Source organism: Phocoena phocoena, chromosome 3 (assembly GCF_963924675.1).
Source record: "Phocoena phocoena chromosome 3, mPhoPho1.1, whole genome shotgun sequence".
NCBI classification, from domain to species: domain Eukaryota; kingdom Metazoa; phylum Chordata; class Mammalia; order Artiodactyla; family Phocoenidae; genus Phocoena; species Phocoena phocoena.
In genome coordinates this window covers 126,281,337-126,302,226 of record NC_089221.1, presented here as the reverse complement: position 1 = coordinate 126,302,226, position 20,890 = coordinate 126,281,337, and the positions used below count along the sequence as shown (strand labels likewise).

General features: G+C 42.3%; 1 protein-coding gene across 1 annotated transcript in view; it reads right to left on the bottom strand.

The window, feature by feature from the left end:
• Window positions 1-1,861: 1,861 nt before the first annotated feature.
• AFAP1L1 (actin filament associated protein 1 like 1) overlaps window positions 1,862-20,890 on the bottom strand; it is a 70,012-nt gene continuing 50,983 nt past the window's right edge. Inside the window, exons 16-19 of the mRNA XM_065873305.1 lie at window positions 8,915-9,079; window positions 6,368-6,546; window positions 4,190-4,318; window positions 1,862-2,200 (exon numbers count right to left, since the gene is read on the bottom strand). Of these exons, the coding sequence (XP_065729377.1) occupies window positions 2,177-2,200; window positions 4,190-4,318; window positions 6,368-6,546; window positions 8,915-9,079 (497 nt within the window). The 3' untranslated portion in view covers window positions 1,862-2,176. The remainder of the gene's footprint in view (window positions 2,201-4,189; window positions 4,319-6,367; window positions 6,547-8,914; window positions 9,080-20,890) is intronic.

The window sequence follows — 20,890 nt, the reverse complement described above, 5'->3', positions numbered from 1 at the left end:
ATTAAAGGGATAATACCTAGAAAAGTAATTAGTTAGCACCAGGATCGCCTACATAAAAGGCAAAAGGAAAGTGTGAACCCCCTTGTTCGAAATTACTGAGAGAGTAATAGCAGAGCAATAAACCAGGCACAGGGCCCTGCTAGGTGTGGGGTTGACTGCACAGGTTGTATGTCTGTGTAGCCAGTCATGGCTAACAGCGTCTGATGTGCGGTGAGTGCTCAATAAATGTTAATTATTAATTTCCTAGGGTACCCCCTCTCAAAGAGCCAAGATCTGTTGGTGGCAAAAGGCACTTAACCTCAAAATAACTGCACAAGAAAGAATGTGACACACACGGCGGACACAGCTGGATTGTTGGGTGCCATTCCAGGACCCACATTTTAAAAAAGAACATTGACAATTCAGATTATGTGAACTCCTTTGTTACTGAAGACACTCAGGTGGCATCTGGATGAAAGCTGTTAGTTATAGATTGGTTGCCTTTTAGCTTTTGGTGGTCGTAATAACCACATGAAAGTCATTTCTTCTTCAGTGGAAAGGACACAGGATTTTGAGTCAGGCGTTTCTTATCTAGCTAATAAGAAGAACCACTATGGCTGAACATTTCCTATTTCTTGGATGCTGTACAAGGTGTTTCCTGTGTATTAACCCATTGAATTCCCCCAGTAGTCTTGGGAGGAAAGTATAGTTGTTAACCTGGTTTTCCCCAGTATTCTTGGGAGAAGAGTACAATTGTTAACATGGTTTTCACAGGTAAGGGAAGCAATCAGAGAGGTCAAAGTCACAGCTGGTAAGTGGCAGAGGCAGGGCTCAAGCAGCCTTGTCTGGATCCAGGCTCATTAGCCCTAAGTCTTAAGTGCTGCCTCTGGCAGCCAGGTGCGTTTGGTCAGGTTATTTTACTTGCTTTGGTCTCTAGCTACCTCAGAGGGTGATAAAGTTTGGGTGAGGCTCAAGTATGTAAAGTCTTAGTTAAGAAAAGTGTGTGTAGCCTCTAGCAAAGTGTCCAGAGGTTATTCTGGGATTTCTCTTCTTTCCCCTTGAGCTAACCTCTAAGCTTATACAGTTAAATGGTTTTATCTTTATTGGAGGGAAAGGTGGTAAAGACCTATAAAGTGCCTACAGTGTTGAGAAAGTAGTGAGTGGCGCAGTTAGGAGACTGCCTGGGACTTGAGGTCCTTGCTCCCCTATAAAACTATCAAGTGTCTGTAAAAAGTTTAGCACCCCTGTGGCAGAAATGAGCCACCATCCTCTTGGTTCTCCATGATAGTTTTACTTGATAGCAGGTATGAAAGGGCAGACTGGTGGGCCTCCAAGTGCAAGGTAAGGTTAAAGACAAGGAGTGTCACCTGGATTTCTAGCCATAGCTCCCAGAGCCTGAGTGCCATGTAAATTAGGTAGGGGACTTGACTGACAGCAAATGACCCCATCCTACAATGCCTGCAACATCCCGTGGACATTAGAAATCCATGCTCTTGTCACTGAGTAGCACTGTGAGCTTAAAGTATGTCAGCTGCTGAACCCCTCTTTGCCAGATCTCTGATTTGTAAACACTCAAATCAGGGATTCTGGATTCTGCATCATGAGGATTCTATAATCGTGAGGAATGATTGTAGAATTTACGTGATCTCTGTAGTTTTTGTTCACTTCATGCAAGTTAGGGATAACTGTATTGATTTTTCAGCCTATTTATCTTGCCCAGAGGTTGTCAGTAATGCCCAGTATGAATCCATTTGGCATAAGCAAGATCAGATGATCCAGTCCTGTCCCTTTATACTGTACCACCGATGCCTCAGCACTGCCTTCCTTTTTCCTAAGGACTGGGAATGGGATGCTGAGAATGGGATGGAATGGCTTATTCACATGTGCTTTCATTTCTTCTTTAGAAGGGAAGGCAAAGACATTTAACAAAACCTTTACGACTGTGCAGATTTCTGTCTCCCTCCACCCCCATTTCCACCCTCTGTAAAGTTATAAGGATGCCCTCCATTTCCCTCTTCTCTCCTCCTTCTTCCCTCCCCATGTCCCCTATAATCATGCAGACAATAACGGCTGGTCTTTTGGGTGCCCCAGAGAGTGTGGGCTACTTCCAGTCTTCTGATGTCTCCTTGTGAAAAAAGCATTTCTGCCTTGGATGGACAAGGTGTTATCTCCTTTGGATGAAATCCTCATCCTCTTTCTAGGTCTTCTTCATTTCCCATTCCTGAAGTATGGAAAGACAGGAAGTATCAGTTTGTTAAATATTCTAGTGTAACCTGCAGGATAAAAACATACCACTGCACCTAATTATATAAAGATCTCCATGGCCAGATCACAGATTCATGGGTCCTAGTCCCACTCTCTTTCTTTGGCCTTGGGTAAGTCATTTCTCCATGCTGGGTCTCATCTCTAAGGGGGTTCAAACACTACAGTTTGTCTTTCTCAGACAAGGAAACTGGGGCCCAGAAGAAGTTGGGGAGTGGGGACTGCATCACTGCTTTTCCACAGCACCTTGGTTGGGGTAGGAGGCTGATGGGAGACAGGCCAAAGCAGCTTGGTAAGGAAGGGTGAGGGCAGGCAACCCACAGGGCTCTGTTCGTTCTCCCAGGGCTGTCTAGGAGTTCACCTGAGATGAATACTGAAGTCAGGGCCAGCAGTGAATGGCTTTTTACCTATAAAAAACCCCTGGCATGTCCAGCCAGCCCTGGAGGGGATGGGGTGAACCAGGGCAGAAGATGGTGGTTAGAAAATTCTTGGTGGGAGGATTCTCCATTCCCAACCTGCCCCTCTCACGTCTTCACCACCTTGACTGCAGTTGCTCAGGGCAGTGACCTAGGGGTCATCCTTGATTTCTTCCTTTTCCTCATCCTCCACATCCTCATCAGCAAATCCTTCTGCTCTACCTCCGAAGCCAGCTAGTTACTGTCACCTCCACTAAACCTTTCTAATCTCTCATCAAGGTTACTTCTTCTGATTTTTCTTACCCCGTCATCCATTCTCAACATAGTAGTCAGAATGATCTTTTAAAAATGTAATTCATATCTAAAAATTCCTTGGTCAGAATTTGTCAGTGACTTTCCATTATGTTAGAACAAAATCCAAAGTTCTTCCAATGGCCTACAAGGATCAAGGAGAAGCAAACTATGGCTCATGGGCCAAATCTGGCTCACTACATGTTTCTGTGTGACCCACCAGCTATGACTTTTCAGATTTTAAATGTTTTTTTTTTTTTTAAAAAAATAGTTTTTTATGACACCTGAAATTTATATGAAATTCAAATCTCAGTGTCCATGAACAAAGTTTTATTGGGACACAGCCATGTTAATCATTCGTTTACGTATTGTCTGTGGCTACTTTCCTGCTATGATGGCAGAGGTGACTTGTGAAAGAGACCATGTGTCCACAAAGCTGCAAATATTTACTGTCTGGCCCTTTCCAGAAAAAGTTTGCTGATGTCTGATCTAGATGATCTGGCCTTCGGCTGGTTACTTCTCTAATCTCATGTCGTAATGCTCAGGTATTTGTTTTTCAGGTCTACACTTTCTTATCTGTAATTCTGAAATCCAGAGAGCTCTGAAACCAAAACATTTTTAAAGTGTTTTGGCACAAACTCATTTAGTGGCAAAACCTGACCTGAACTGATATGAGGCTGTTTGTAACCTATTTATTCGATGTGATGTGAATATTCATGTGTCTTGCTATAGAATTATCAACGTGTTTGCTTACAGAGTACCTCCTGAGAACTTGGGGTTTTTCATCATATATAGTATATGTACCATATTACCTTTCTAAAATTCAAGAAGTTCTGAAACACAAGTTTCAGAGATAGTACTGTGGACCAGTATCATGGAGTGAGCTATGGACTTGGAAGAGATGGATTTGCATCCCAGCTCTCTCATTGATGCCCTGCATAACCTTGGGCAAGTCCCTTCACTTAGTTTCCTCACCTACGAAATGGGACCTTTCATGTCTCAAAACATATTGTAGGCTCAGAAACCAAAGCTTGTTAGAACTATGTGTTAAGAAAGAATAAGTAGGTTCTGAAGGAGATTTGAAGGTCTTGCCCTCTGAGCAAAGTTCATGAGTTTTACTGCATGGATATATTGGCAGTTCTCTGCCTTTCTCACTAGCTGACTTTTTGGTTCTTGGTGGGGTTCCATAGAAAGGAAGCTTCCAGATCTCTGAATTTTGATTAGCTGATCTATGGCCGTACCTTGGCTTTTTGTAGCACTCTTCCTTGGTTGGAGGTTACAATGGATGGGCTCCTCTTCCGCAGCTCAGAAACACAATTGACAGGGAGAGGTTGCTCTGGGGCATTGTTTTGGGGTTTATTTGCAGTTTCCTGTTGATGACAAGAAATAGTTACACAGGTGAGGTCTAGTGCTTGCTACTTACACCCAGCCTGCCAAGAAGGCACTGTGCAAACATGTCAGCATCAAACAGGGTGAGGGGTAAAAGATACTTGAGGGCCTTGGAATAAAGATAATGACTAAAATTACTAAAATTAAAATTACTGAACCCTCACTATGGACCAGGTTAGCTCATCTAGCCTTTTCAGTCCTATAAAGCAGGTACTATTATTATTTTGTCCCATTTTACAGATAAGGAAAATGAGAAGGTCAAGTCACTGCTCAAGGCCATAAGGCTGGTGAGTGAGACAGTTGGGATTCAAATCCCACAGTCCTGTCTCAACCTTTCTCCTGTATTCCTTCACATTTTCTACACTGCCTTTACTCATATTTTCCAGGTGATTGCTTAGTACCTTGCTGGATGTAGCTCCTTGAGTGTGACATACTAATGGCTGAGCCTGTAGGGAATTTAGAGAAGACTCTCTGTCTCCAAAGGCCATCACAAGGATCAAAAGTGGAGAGAAAAGCCCTGTGGAATGTGAACATCAGGGCATGCTGGTGGGAGGAAGCAGCTGGGATGGGGGAACCACTTCTACTCCTCCACCAGCCCTCTGTGACTCAGGGAAGTTGTTTTGTCCCTAGCCCCTAAGCCCTTCTTCTGTAAATGAGGTTGGAAATGCCCCTGGGAGTAGAAGTGTAGGAGTGGAAGAAACTGCTCTGGCTTTAGAGTCATGAGGTGTGGCCTGACCTAGGACAGCAATAGGAATACTGTTCCCAATGACAACTCACACTTATCAGACCAGTTATTTCATCTCTCTGAGCCTCCATTTCCTTGTGTAAAAGTGGGTATAACATTTATTCATTTGACAAACGTTTATTGCACTTCTACTATTTTTCAGATTCTGAAGGACTAGAGCTATAATGATAAACAAAACAGACATAGTCCAGTTCTTAATAAAAATACAATCTAGTGGGGGGAGACAGAATGTAAGGACATGAATATACTATATATACATGTATACATATACATATATTCACACACAAATTGTGGTTAAGTGCTGTGAGGCAGAATAACAGATGGGACTGTTAGGTTAGACCAGTGGTTCCCAAATTGGGGCAGTTTTGTCCTCCCAGGGGACATTTGGCAATTTCTGGAGACATTTTTGGTCGTCATAACTGGGCATGGAGCTACTGGCATCAAGTGGGTAGAGGCTAGGGATGCTACTAAATATCTTACAATGCACATGACAGTCCTACAAAAAATTATTGGCAGTAGTCCTGGGGTTGAGACACTGATACAGACTGAGGGCCGTGAAGTTCTCCCTGAGGACATCCCATTCAAGGTGATGGTTGCTGGGAGCATTAGAGATAATGGATTCAAAGCCCTGAGTACAGGGACTGGTACACTGGGGATCCTAGGAGAGGGCGTGTGCCTGGTGGCTAAAGCAAGGCTCTGGAGTCAGACTTCCTGGGTTTGGGATCCTGTCTCCCACTTAACTGAGTGACCTTGAGCACATAATGCAACATCTGAACCTTAGTTTCCTTGTCTGTCATATGAGGTGAATACACATAGTACTACCTCATAGGACTGCTGCGAAGATTGTGTGACATCATACAGGTTAAGATGCTGTACTGGCCTATGGTACGATCGGCCAGTACAGCATCTTAACCTGTACTTGAATAAGAATAACAAACTTAAAAAAAAAAAAAAAAAAAGAATAACAAACTTGAGCAATACAAGTTTGTTATTCAGTATAGTATATTATTATTATCAATAACCCCAAGGCCACTTCTAAGATCACATTCAGTATAAAAAGTCAAATAGTAGTGCTTCAGTGGAGAGAACACAGGCCAGAAAACTTGCTCCAAGAATCTCTTTCATAGCTGTGCCACTTATGGCATGTTTCCTCTCCTCTTAGGGCCTCAGCTTTCTCATTTGTAAATAAGCATAACTCCTACCCCTAAAGAATGATCATGAAGATCTGTAGCATATGAGGGTATTGAGGAGCAGCTGCCCCTGGTGCAAAAGGGAGTAGACTCACCCCGCTCTTGTTCTTGCTGTTCACGCAGAGTCCCAGGGCTGGGCCCCCTGCCAGGGACTGCTGCAAGCGCTCCTTCACAGCCACCAGCCGCAGCTCCAGGTCGATCCGGCCCTCTTCCTTCGCCCGACACTGAGCTTCCAGGGTGGCCAAGGCCTCTTCCAGAGCTTTTAACTTTGCCCCTGTGTCCAAAGACATCTATGAGAAATAGCTGAACCTGGTTTGGCCAGAAGCATCAGGGAGTTTGGCAGGGCCTCAGGCCCTAGTCTGCCTTCCCAGAGGGCCTTTCCAGGCCTCGCTCCTTGTTAAGGGATGGACTTCGGACCTGGGGTTCCAGCTCCATGCAGGGGTGTGTGGTTTTTATCTGCCCGATACCCATTTCCCCATTCTCCTCTCATTCCCTGTAGTTTGGCTGGGGCTGACTTCACTCCTAGTTCAGGGGATTGGCACATAACTTAGACCTGGCCCATAATTATATCTCATTTTTTAGTCACAGTGGTTGGTTGAGGAATCAAAGCTGGTTCAATCAAAGTGAATCCTGAGGTGTTTATGGGGGCTATTGGGAAGAGAAGCCTCTCTGCTGGAGTGGCTGCACAGATTCGGTGATGGCTAGAGCTGTGTAGCCTTTATACCACCATGAGGGGCAGAGAATGAAACCAATGTAGGGGAAGGCAGAAGCAAGAATTAGAGAAACATGTTTCCTGGTGACATCATTTAAGTCCCTGGACCTTGCTATATCTGATCACTTAAGTTTCCAATTACATTTTTCTTTTCATTTCTAAGCCAGTTTCACTTTGGTTTCTCTTACTTGTAACCAAGAATCATAAGACAGGCTTTACATTGATCACAAGTTCCTGCTAGGATTTTGCTGCTTATTCAGTTTAAGCCAACAAACCTATATTAGGACCTTCTTTGTGCCAAGAGCTGTTTTGGATCTTACCACATTTAAAGATTAGTTCCATTGTTTGTCCTGAGGAGGCTGCACTGGAGGGTTTTCTAGTAATGGTTGTTCTTTTCATTCATTTGTTCATTCGTTCATTCATTCATTCAGTAAATAGTTATTGAGTGCTTGCTAGGTACTGGGCACAGTACAGGCAAAGATCTTTGCCCTTATTGAACTTACAATTGTGTGTGTGTGTGTGTGTGTGTGTGTGAGAGAGAGAGAGAGACAGAGAGGGAGGGAGAGAAAACAATATAATAAATATAATAAATAATCTAAGATGTCAAGAACTGATATGCTATAGAAAAAAACTGAGCAGGACAAGTTTGGACAGTCAAGTTGACCTGCTCCAAACCCTATTCTGACTCTTAGAAAGTTCTTTATATTGAAACCAAACTGCCTTTTTTTTTTAAATAATTAAAAAAATTTTTATTTTATCTATTTTTGGCTGCGTTGGGTCTTCATAGCTGCGCACAGGCTTTCTCTAGTTGTGACGAGTGGGGGCTACTCTTTATTGTGGTGCACAGTCTTCTCATTGCGATGACTTCTCTTGTTGTGGAGCATGGGCTCTAGGTGCACAGGCTTCAGTAGTTGTGGCACGCGGGCTCAGTAGTTATGGCGCACAGGCTCAGTAATCGTGGCACACGGGCTTAGTTGCTCCACGGCATGCAGGATCTTCCCAGACCAGGGCTCGAACCCGTGTCCCCTGCATTGGCAGGTGGATTCTTAACCACTGAGCCACCGGGGAAGCCCAGAAACCAAACTGCCTTTATGTGCCTTCTTCCCATTGATTCTGGTTCCTAGCCACACAGAACAAGTCTTTAAGCCAGAACTTCTCAACCTGAGGCTCGTGGACTCCTAGGCAATCTATGACTCTGGGGGCACAGGAGCTCCTGATATTATTTGCAACATTGTGATCTGTGGGGGTTTTCTCCGTTAGGAAAGGGTCCATACATTCCATCAGATTCTCATGGGGCTATGCAACCTTGGATGTATTCTTTATAAGGACAGGACCTCTGTTCCCTCCAGCATGTTCAGAAACCTCAGTCTGAAAGTGTGCTGAACTGCAGCTATAGCGAGAATTCAACAGAAACACAGCAGAAAGTGGGGTGCAGAGGAGCCCAGGGCATGCAGAGCCTGCAGAGGCCACGGTCCTGGATTTCAGAAAAAGATCCTGGTAAAGTGTCACCATCCATTATTCCCAGTATGTGAACCAATGTATCACACATTTGGGTGCTCAGTGCATATCTGTGAATGGATGAGTTAATGTGAGGTTCAGAATATCTCGTCCATGATTCTAAGGCACACTGTTTTTCACATTTTAGCATTTCTAAAATCAGATCTCATTTTACCACTTTAAGTGTACACATTTGTATGCTTTTTCATCTTCTCACTCTAAAAGCAGTTATTAAATCAGTGGCACTTCCATTAGTCAGGAGAGATGAGGAGGAGGAGGAGGGGAGGAGTAGGGAGGAGGAGGGGGAGGGGAGGGAGGAGGAGAAAGGGGAGGAGAAGCCCACTTGTTCCTGGTAAGAAACCAGGTGGCAGATGCCAGGGGAGGTGTCAAGGATGAGACCCCCTTGTGCTCAGGACCACACCCACATAGATACCTGGGCTGTTCCGAATGGCTTCCTTTAGTTCCCTCTTTTCCTGCCGCAGTGTCATCAGCTCTGTCCGGATTGTCTCTTTCTCTTTCTCCAGCTTTTCTTTTTCTACCAGGTACCTCCTGGCATCCTCCTCAGCTCGGTTCTTACCGTACTTATATTGATGGGCACCTGCAGAGATGAGGCAGGAAAAGGCCCTCAATTCTGAGCTCTGGTGAGAGTACTTGGGTGGTGTTAGCTTCTCTCTCAGCCTCAATCTGTCTGTCTATAAAATGGGAATATTTAGGTCTATACCTCTGGATATATTTAGTGTGAAGGAGAGGAAACAAGGAGCCAAAGGGAGGCAGTACTGCACAGGGATGAGGAGTAAGGGCTTTAGAACCAGACAAATCAAGGTCTGTGTTTTCTTTTGCCCTTTACTGGTTGTGTGACATCAGGCAAAGTGAATGTGGTGTTTTTGTGCCTTCCCCCTAGGCTTTACTTTCCTCACTTGTAAATGTGGGTATCAATCAAATTTACCTCTTGGCATTGTGATAAGGTTTAAAAGAGGTAATTCATGAAAACTACTTAGTATAGTACCTGGCAAATAGTGCTTAGTAAATGTTAGATAATAATAATAATGTAAAACAAATTTTGTGATGCATACACCCTTCAGTTTTAGAATTATTTATTTATTTATTTATTTATTTGCAGTACGCGGGCCTGTCCCCGTTGTGGCCTCTCCCGTTGCGGAGCACAGGCTCTGGACGCGCAGGCTCAGCGGCCGTGGCTCACGGGCCCGGCCGCCCCGCGGCACGCGGGATCCTCCCGGACCGGGGCACGAACCCGTATCCCCTGCATCGGCAGGCAGACTCCCAACCACTGCGGCACCAGGGAAGCCCTAGAATTTTTTAAAATAAATATATTTTATTTTTTTATTTTTGGCTGCATTGGGTCTTTGTTGCTGTGCGTGGGCTTTATTTGTGGTGAACAGGGGCTACTGTTGTTGCAGTGCTCTGGCTTCTTATCGCGGTAGCTTCTCTTGTTGCAGAGCATGGGCTCTAGGTGTGCCGGCTTCAGTAGTTGTGGCTCGTGGGCTCTAGACCGCAGGCTCAGTAGTTGTGGCGCACGGGCTTAGTTGCTCCGCAGCATGTGGGATCTTCCTGGACCAGGGCTCAAACCATGTCCCCTGCATTGGCAGGCGGATTCTTAACCACTGTGCCACCAGGGAAGTCCCACACTTTGGTTTTAAAAGGGCATTTTTTTTTTTTTTTTTTTTTTTTTTTTTTTTTTTTTTTTTTATGCCTTACGCGGGCCTCTCACCGCCGTGGCCTCTCCCGTTGCGGAGGACAGGCTCCGGACGCGCAGGCCCAGCGGCCATGGCTCACGGGCCCAGCCGCTCCGCGGCACGTGGGATCCTCCCAGACCGGGGCACGAACCCGCGTCCCCTGCATCGGCAGGCGGACTCCCAACCACTGCGCCACCAGGGAAGCCCCTAAAAGGGCATTTTTATAGTTAACTCTTGGTACACATAAGATAAAGAGACAGCTACGTGTAACTCATCTACAGAGAACTGAGAACTGTGGCTAAAGTCAGGCATTGCACATTTTATTACTGAGAAATGGGTGGGGGGAGAGAAGGACCTCATAGTCTACTGTAGGCTCTACACTATGGTAGACAGTAGCTACAAATTATTATGGCAAAAACTTATTGACCATTTACTATATACTATGCTATTTATATGCATTTGTATTTAATCCTCACAAAACTCACTATTATTAGCTCTACTTTATTGTTGGGAAACTGAGGCACAAAGAGGTTAGGTCTCACTGCTAATTGTGGAAGAGCCCAGGTTTGAACTCATGTCTTTCTAACTCCAGGGTCCATGCTATACAATACTACCTTAGCTTGGGCAAGGTCATAGTCCAACCTCTCAGTGAAAGTTTTATTTATATTTTTATGCTACAGACAGCCACACATAGTCCTTTGTAGGTGGGGTGTGGAGTGATTCCCATCGTTTGCTGATAATTGGGGGTCTTGTCTTTCCAGCTCTGTAGGGATTGCAGTGGTCACCCATGACCTATGCAAAAATCAGTTCCTGCTACAACTACCCTACAATTCAAGCCTCATTATAAATAAAGCATGGAGGACAGAGAAGGGGACGCATGGCACCCCGTACTTCCCAGTTATACAATGGCATCCCAAGGGAGTTGGCTCTCAGACTTTTGGATTTTATAGACTGGTAAAATAAATAGGGATACCAACAAAGGGTTGTCACTATTATGTTGTATCAGATAAGGACCTTAAAACTACCAATATTATTATTCCCACTATTTTCTATTTATTTTCTGTGTTAAAATAATATTTTAACATCCTGAGTTGGATACAAATGTACAACAAAGTAGTTGTTTATACTGAATAGCATTAACTTTATGAAAAACTTTATGCACTGTGCTTATTCTTCTCATTTCATTGCAGATGAGTAAAAACCTCCTTAGGGATCAAACCAGCAAGTAGACTCAGCTTTGGGAGCCATCACCCTGGTCCACCTTGATGTGTCAGCACCACAGAGAGCAGCTTACTTCTTATGCAATCCTGTAATGCTTGAGTCACTCAAATGGTGGTAAAGAGGCAAACTAGATTGTTTCTAATAGGTAAGTTTTAAGGAGCTACAATTCTGTGGGTTTTATAGTATTAGTGATAAAACAGAACTGCCCAAGCACCTTCCAGAAAAATCTGGGCCTCCATAATGAAGGAAAAAAGGAATATTTAGTGTCCAAGTTAGTAATGTAACTAATACATAAATGTTGTAGTATGTATCAGTACTTCATTCCTTTTTATTGGTGAATAATAGTCCAGGTGATGTTAGGGGCAAACCTTCCATTGTGTCTGATGAGAAGTCAGCTATTAATGTTATTGGGATCCTTTGTAAGTGATCAGTTGATTTTCTCTTCTGCTTTCAAGATTTTCTTCTTGTCTTTGGCTTTAGCATTTTGAGCATGATGTGTCTTTCTTGGATCTCTTTGCCTTTATCCTACTGGAACTTCACTGAGCTCCCTGGATATATAAATTAATGATTTCAATAAATTTGGCAACTTTTCAGCCATTATTTCTTTTAATATTTTTTATGCTCCTTTCTCTTTCTTTTCTCCTTCTAATGCTCCCTTTATGCATATGTTAGTGCACTTAATGGTGCCTCATATTTCTTTGAGGCTCTGTTCATTTTTCTTTGTTCTCTTTTCTCTCTGTTATTTGGAATGCATAATCTCTGTCGATCTATCTTCAGGTTTACTGATTCTTTTGCCGGTTCAAATGTACCCTTGAGCCATTTGATAGGACTTGTCATCTTCCTTTCTTTTCCTTTTTTTTTAACTAAAGTTCATTAGATTTACTTAGATTTTACCTAATGTCCTTTTTCTGTTGCAGAGCTACTACATTACATTTAGTCATTGTATTTCCTTAGGCTCCTCTTGGCGGTGACATTTCTCAGATTTTTTTTCTCTCAGTTTTATTGAAATCATAATTGACATATAGCACTGTGTAAGTTTAAGGTGTACTGCATAATGATTTGACCTACATACATCATAAAATGATTACCACAGTAAGTTTAGTGAACATCCATTATCTTGTATACATGCAAAATTAAAGAAATAGAAAAAAAATTTTTTCCTTGTGATGAGAACTCGTAGAATTTACTCTTTTCACTTTCATATGTTATGTACAACAGTGTTAATTATATTTGTTATGTTGTGTATTGCATCCCTGGTATTTATCTTGTAACTGGAAGATTGTACCTTTTGACTACCTTCATCCAGTTTCCCTCTCTGTAACCCCTGCCTCTGGTAACCACAAATCTGATCTCTCTTCCTATAAGTTTGTTTTTGAACTGTATTTGACCTACCATATTATATGTTAGTTCCTGGTACACCTCATAGTGATTTGATATTTCTGTACATTTAAAAATGACTGCCATGGGCTTCCCTGGTGGCGCAGTGGTTGAGAGTCTGCCTGCCGATGCAGGGGACACGGGTTCGTGCCCTGGTCTGGGAAGATCCCACATGCCGCAGAGCGGCTGGGCCCATGAGCCATGGCCGCTGAACCTGCGTGTCCGGAGCCTGTGCTCCGCAACGGGAGAGGCCACGACAGTGAGAGGCCCGCGTACCGCAAAAAAAAAAAAAAAAAAAAAAAGATCGCCATGATAAGTATAGTTACTATCTGTCACCATACAAAGATATTATATAATTATTGACTGTATTTCCTGCACTCATTTCATACCCATGAGTCATTTATTTTATAGCAGGAAGTTTGTGCCTCTTAATCTCCCTCATCTTTCTCCTCCCCCCATTTTCCTCCCCTTTGACAACCACCTGTTTGTTCTCTGTATCTCTGACTCTGTTTCTGTTATGTTTGTTTTGTTTTTTATATTCCACATACAAGTGAAATCATATGTATTTGTCTTTCTCTCTCTTATTTCACTTAGCATAATACCCTCTAAGGCCATCCATGTTGTTGCAGATGGCAGATTTCATTCTTTTTAATGGCTGAATAATATTCCACAGTATATATATATATATATATATATATATATATATATATATATATGTCATACCTTTTTATCCATTCATTTTTGTTTGTTTGTTTTTAAATTTTATTGGGGTATATTTGATTTACAATGTTGTATTAGTTTCAGGTGTATGGCAAAGTCATTCAGTTATACATATACATATATTAATTCTTTTTCAGATTCTTTTCTCATATAGATTATCACAGAATATTGAGTAGAGTTCCCTGTGCTGTACAGTAGGTCCTTGTTGGTTATCTGTCTTATATATAGTAGTGTGTCTATGTTAATCCCAAGCTCCTGATTCCCCCCCACCTCGCCCACCACATTTTCCCTTTGGTAACCATAAGTTTGCTTTTTGTTATCTGGAAGTCTGTTTCTGTTTTGTAGATAAGTTCATTTGTATCATTTTAAAAAAATTAGATTCCACATATGAGTGATATCATATGATATTTGTCTTTCTCTGTCTGACTTAATTCACCCAGTATGATAATCTCTAGATCCATCCATGTTGCTGCAAATGGCATTATTTCATTCTTTTTTATGGCCGAGTAATATTCCATTGTGTATATGTACTGCATCTTTTGTATCCATTCCTCTGTCAGTGGACATTTAGGTTGCTTCCATGTCTTGGCTGTTGTAAATAGTGCTGCACTGAACGTTGGGGTGCATGTATCTTTTTTTTTTTTTTTTTTTTGCGGTACACGGGCCTCTCACTGCTGTGGCTTCTCCCGTTGCGGAGCACAGGCTCCAGACGCGCAGGCTCAGCAGGCATGGCTCATGGGCCCACCACTTTGCAGCATGTGGGATCTTCCTGGACTGGGGCATGAACCCGTGTCCCCTGCATTGGCAGGTGGACTCTCAACCACTGCGCCACCAGGGAAGCCCCATGTATCTTTTTGAATTATGGTTTTCTCCAGATATATACCCAGGAGTAGGATTGCTGGATTACATGGTAGTTCTATATGTCATTTTTTAAGGAAACTCCATACTGTTCTTCATAGTGGCTGTACCAATTTACATTCCCCTCAACAGTGTACGAGGGTTCCCTTTTCTCCACACCCTCTCCAGCATTTATTGTTTGTAGACATTTTGATGATGGCCATTCTGACCGGTGTGAGGTGATACCTCATTGTAGTTTTGATTTGCATTTCTCTAATAATTAGCGATGTTGAGCATAATTTCATGTGCCTCTTGGCCACCTGTATATCTTCTTTGGAGAAATGTCTCTTTAGGTCATTTTGCCCATTTTTTAAAAAACATTTTTATTGGAGTATAATTGATTTACATTGTTGTGTTAGTTGATGCTCTATAACAAAGTGAATCAGCTGTACATATACATATATCCCCATATCTTCTCCCTCTTGCATCTCCCTCTCACCCTCCCTATCCCACCCTCCCTATCCCACCCCTCTAGGTGGTCACAAAGCACCGAGCTGATCTCCCTGTGCCATATGGCTGCTTCCCACTAGCTATCTATTTTACATTTGGTAGTGTATATATGTCAGTGCCACTCTCTCACTTCATCTCAGCTTACCCTTCTCCCTCCCCATGTCCTCAAGTCCATTCTCTATGTCTGCATCTTTATTCCTGTCCTGCCCCTAGGTTCTTCAGAGCCATTTTTTTTTTTTTTTTAGATTCCATATATATGTGTTAGCATATGGTATTTTTCTCTTTCTGACTTACTTCACTCTGTATGACAGACTCTAGGTCCATCCACCTCACTATAAATAACTCAATTTTGTTTCTTTTTATGGCTGAGTAATATTCCATTGTGTATATGTGCCACATCTTCTTTATCCATTCATCTGTTGATGGACACTTAGGTTGCTTCAGTGTCCTGGCTATTGTAAATAGTGCTGCAATGAACATTGTGGTACATGACTCTTTGTGGGAGTCATGGGGGATTGCTGGATCATATGGTAATTCCATTTTTAGTTTTTTAAGGACCCTCCATACTGTTCTCCATAGTGGCTGTATCAATTTACATTCCCACCAACAGTGCAAGAGGGTTCCCTTTTCTCCACACCCTCTCCAGCATTTATTGTTTGTAGATTTTTTGATGATGGCCATTTTTTGATGATGGCCATTCTGGCCACACCAGGTGACTGGTGTGAGGTGATAACTCACTGTAGCTTTGATTTGCATTTCTCTAATGATTAGTGTTGTTGAGCATCCTTTCATATGTTTGTTGGCAATCTGTATATCTTTGGAGAAATGTCTATTTAGGCCTTCTGCCCATTTTTGGATAGGGTTGTTTGTTTTTTTGATATTGAGCCGCATGAGCTGTTTGTAAATTTTGGAGACTAATCCCTTGTTGGTCACATTGTTTGCAAATATTTTCTCCCACTCTGTGGGTTGTCTTTTTGTTTTGTTTATGGTTTCCTTTGCTGTGCAAAAGCTTTTAAGTTTATTTAAGTCCCATTTGTTTATTTTTGTTTTCATTACTCTAGGAGGTGGATCCAAAAAGATATTGCTGCGATTTATGTCATAGAGTGTTCTGCCTATGTTTTCCTCTAAGAGTTTTATAGTATCTAGTCTTACATTTAGGTCTTTAATCCAATTTGAGTTTAATTTTGTGTGTGTTGTTAAAGAGTGTTCTAATTTCATTTTTTTACATGTAGCTGTGCAGTTTTCCCAGCACCATTTATTGAAGAGACCGTCTTTCCTCCATTTTATAGTCTTGCTTCCTTTGTCATAGATTAGTTGGCCATAGATGCTTGGGATTATTTCTGGGCTTTCTACCCTGTTCCATTAATCTATATTTCTGGTTTTCTGCCAGTACCATACTGTTTTGATGACTGTAGCTTTGTAGCATAGTCTGAAGTCAGGGAGCGTGAGTCCTCCAGGTCTGTTTTTCTAGCTCGGTTTTGGCTATTCGGGGTCTTTTGTGTTTCCATACTAATTAAAAAAAATTTTTTTTTCTAGTTCTGTGAAAAATGCCATTGGTAATTTGATAGGGATTGCATTGAATCTGTAGATTGCCTTGGGTAATATAGTCATTTTGACATTATTGATTCTTTGAATCCAAGAACATGGTATATCTTTCCAACTGTTTGTGTCATCTTTGAGTTCTTTCATCAGCATCTCATAGTTTTTAGAGTACAGGTCTTTTGTCTCCTTAGGTAGGTTTATTCCTAGTTATTTTATTCTTTTTGATATGATGGTAAATGGGATTGTTTCCTTAATTTCTCTTTCTGATCTTTCATTGTTAGTGTATAGAAACGCAAGTGATTTCTGTGTATTAATTTTGTATCCTGCAACTTTACCAAATTCACTGATGAGCTCTAGTAGTTTTCTGGTAGCGTCTTTAGGATTCTCTGTGTATACTATCATGTCATCTGCAAACAGTGACAGCTTTACTTATTCTTTTCCAACTTGGATTCCTTTTATTTCTTTTTCTTCTCTGCTGTGGCTAGGACTTCCAAAACTATGTTGAAGAAAAGTGGCGAGAGTGGACATCCTTGCCTTGTTCCTGATCTTAGAGGGAATGCTTTCAGCTTTTCACCATTGAGGATGATGTTAGCTGTGGGCTTGTCATATATGGCCTTTATTATGTTGAGGTAAGTTCCCTCTATGCCTACTTTCTGGAGGGTGTTTATCATAAATGGGTGTTGGATTTTTGTCAAAAACTCTTTCTGCATCTATTGAGATGATCATATGGTTTTTATTCTTCAGTTTGTTAATGTGGTGTATCACATTGATTGACTTGTGGATATTGAAGAACGCTTGCATGCCTGCGATAAATTCCACTTGATCATGGTGTATGATCCTTTCTTTTAAAAATAAATTTATTTATCTTTTTATTTTTGGCTGTGTTGTGTCTTCATTGCTGCACACGGGCCCTCTCCAGTTATGGCGAGCAGGGGCTTGTGACCTCTCTTGTTGAGGAGCACGGGCTCCAGGTGTGCAGGCTTCATTAGTTGTGGCATGCGGGCTCCTTAGTTGTGGCATGTGAACTCTTAGTTGCTGCATGCATGTGGGATCTAGTTCCCTGACCAGGGATTGAACCCAGGCCCCCTGCATTGGGAGCACGGAGTCTTATCCACTGTGCCACCAGGGTAGTCCCTGTTTGTTCTTTAAATTTCTAGCTCTTTGTTGAACATCTCTTGTATCTTCTCAGTCTGTGCCTCCATTCTTTTTCTGAGATCTTGGATTATCTTTACTATCATTACTTTAAATTCTTTTTCAGATAGGTTGCCTATCTCCACTTCACTTAGTTTTTCTTCTTTTTTTAAAAATATTATTTATTTATTCATTTATTGGCTGCGTTGGGTCTTAGCTGTGGCACGTGGGATCTTTTGTTGCAGCTCACAGGCTTCTTTCTAGTTGTGGCACACAGGCTTCTCTCTAGTTGTGGTGCACAGGCTCCAGAGTGTGTGGGCTCTGTAGTTGCGACACATGGGCTCTCTTGTTGTGGCATGAGGGCTTAGTTGCCCTGCAGCATGTAGGATCTTAGCTCCCCAACCAGGGATCAAACCGGCATCCCCTGCGTTGCAACATGGATTCTTAACCACTGGACCCCCAGGGAAGTCCCTCTTTTGGGTTTTTATCTTGCTCCTTTGTCTGGAACATATTTCTCTGCCATCTCATTTTTTTCTGACTTTCTGGGTTTGTGGTCTCCTTTCCACTAGCTGCAGGAGCATAGATCCTCTTGCTTCTGGTGTCTGCCTGTGGCCGGTGACCTGGGTCCTGAGGCTTGTACAGGCTTCCTGGTGGGAGGGACTGGTTCCTGCCCACTTGTTGGTGGAGATGGGTCTTGTCCCTCTGGTGGGCATGGCCATGTCAAGGCATGTGTTTAGAGGTGGCTGTGAGCTCAGTATGGCTTTAGGCAGCCTGTGTGCTGATGGGTGTTCCTATCCTGCTGTGTGCTGTGTTCCTATCCTGCTGGTTGTTTGGGCTGAGGCATTCTAGCACTGGAGCCTGTAGGCTGTTAGGTAGGGCCAGGTCTTGATGCTAAAATGGCGACCTCTGGGAGGGCTCAAGCCAAAATATTCTCTGGGTCCTCTGCCACCAGTGTCCTTGCGCCCTCATTGATCTACAGCCGACCCCTGCCTCCCCGGGAGACCCTCCAACACTCGTAGGTAGGTCCAGCCGCAGCTCTTATGGAGTTACTGCTTTGTTCTTTGTCCCAGTGTATGAGAAACCTTGTGTGTGCTCTCCAAGAGTGGAGTCTCTGTTTCCCCCAGTCCTGTGGCATTTCAGCACTCAAGCCCCGCTGGCCTTCAAAGCCAAATGCTCTGGGGATTCCTCCTCCCAATGCCAGACCCTCAGGCTGGGGAGGCAGACATGGGGCTCACGACTCTCACTCTTGTGGGAGAACCTCTGCGATATAAATGTCGTCCAGTTTGTGGGTCGCCCACCTGGTGGGTATGGGATTTGATTATGTCATGAAAGCGCCACTCCTACCATCTCACTGTGGCTTCTTCTTTGTCTTTGGATGTAAAATATGTTTTTTGATAGGTTCCAGTCTTTTTTGTCGATGGTTGTTCAGCAGTTAGTTGTGATTTTGGTGTTTTTGTGAGAGGAGGTGAGCTCAAGTCCCTCTACTCTGCACTCTTTTCCGGAATCGAGGGGCTGCTTTTAGTTTGTATGGTTGCTGCCTCTTTCCTCAGCATGTGCTGGCAGTTATCACTTTGATATGGTGTGTGCAGGTACCGTGGCCTTCGCACTCTCCTGGGATAGCGGGAGCAGGTCTCTTACAGGCTGCTGTCCATGCATTCCCAGGACAGTGGGGGCAGGGCTTGGCATCTGCTCATAGGTCTCCTAGGGGCGGCTGTTATCTGTGTGCTCCAGGGACAGTGGGGGCAGCTCTTGGCGCCTGCTTATGGGTCTCCTAGGGGTGGCTGCTATCCATGCATTCCTGGGACAATGGGGGCAGGGCTTCTATCCATTCATTTTTGATGGGCATTTAAGTTCCTTCCATATCTTGGTTGTTGTAAATAATGCTGCAATAAACATAGGAGTGCATATATCTTTTCTAATTGCTGTTTTCATTTTCTTTGGATACATACTCAGAAGTGGAATTGCTGGATCATATGTCAGTTCTATTTTTAATCTTTTGAGGAACCTCCATACTGTTTTCCATAGGGGCTGCACCAATTTGCATTCCCATCAACAGTGCACAAGAGTTCCCTTTTCTCCATATCCTCACCAACACTTATTATTTGTTGTCTTTTTGATAATAGCAATTCTGACAGGTGTGAGGTGATATCTCATTGTGATTTTGAGTTGTATTTCCCTGATGATTGGTGATGTTGAGCATCTTTTCATGTGCCTTTTGGCCATCTGTATGACTTCTTTGGAAAAATGTCTATAGTCCTATACCTATTTTTTAATTAGATTGTTTATTTTTTGATGTTGAATTGTATGAGTTCTTTGTATATTTTGTATATTAATCTGTTATTTGATATACTATTTGCAAATATTTTATCTTATTCAGTCAGTGGCCTTTTTGTTTTGTTGATAGTTTCCTTCACTGTGCAAAAGCTTTTTAGTTTGATGTAGTCCTGTTTGTTTATTTTTGCTTTTGTTTCCCTCACCTAAGGAGACCTATCCAAAAATATTGCTAAGACCAATGTCAAAGAGTGAGTGCTTATGTTTTCATCTAGAAGTTTTATGGTTTTAGGTCTTACATTTAAGTCTTTAATGCATTTTGAGTTTATTTTTGTATATGGTTTGAGAAAGTAGTCCAGTTTGATTCTTTCACATATGATTTTCAAGTTTTCCCAACACTGTTTATTGAAGACGCTGTCTTTTCCCCATTGTATTTCCTTCTCTCCTTTGCCATAGATTAATTGCCCATATAAATGTGGGTTCATTTCTAGGCTCTCTGTTCTGTTTCGTTGATCTCTATGTTTGTTTTTGTGCCATTCCCATGCTGTTTTGATTGCTGTAGCTTTATAGTATAGTTTGAAATCAGATAACATGATATCTCCAGCTTTGTTGTTCTTCCTCAAGATTGTTTTGGTTCTTTGGCATCTTTGTGTTTTCATACAAATTTTAGAATTATTTTTTCTAGTTCTGTGAAAAATGCAATTGGTATTTTAATAGGGATTGCATTGAATCTGTAGATTGTCTTGGGTAATATGGTCATTTTAACAAAATTAATTCTTCTAATCCATGAGCCTGGTATATCTTTTCATCTCTTTGTGTTGTCTTCAGTTTCTTTCAACAGTGTCTTATAGTTTTCTGAGTATAGGTCTTTATCTCCTTAATTAGATTTATTCTGGGAGATCCCTGCTGGTCTAGTGGTTAGGATTCTTGGCTTTCACTGCTGCAGCCTGGGTTCAATCCCTGGTTGGGGAACTGAGATCCCACAAACCACATGGTACGGCCAAAAAAAAAAACCTCAAAAAACCTATCTAAGTTTAAAAAAAGAGATTTATTCCTAGGTATTTTATTCTTTTTAAATGTGATTGTAAATGGGATTTTTATTCTTA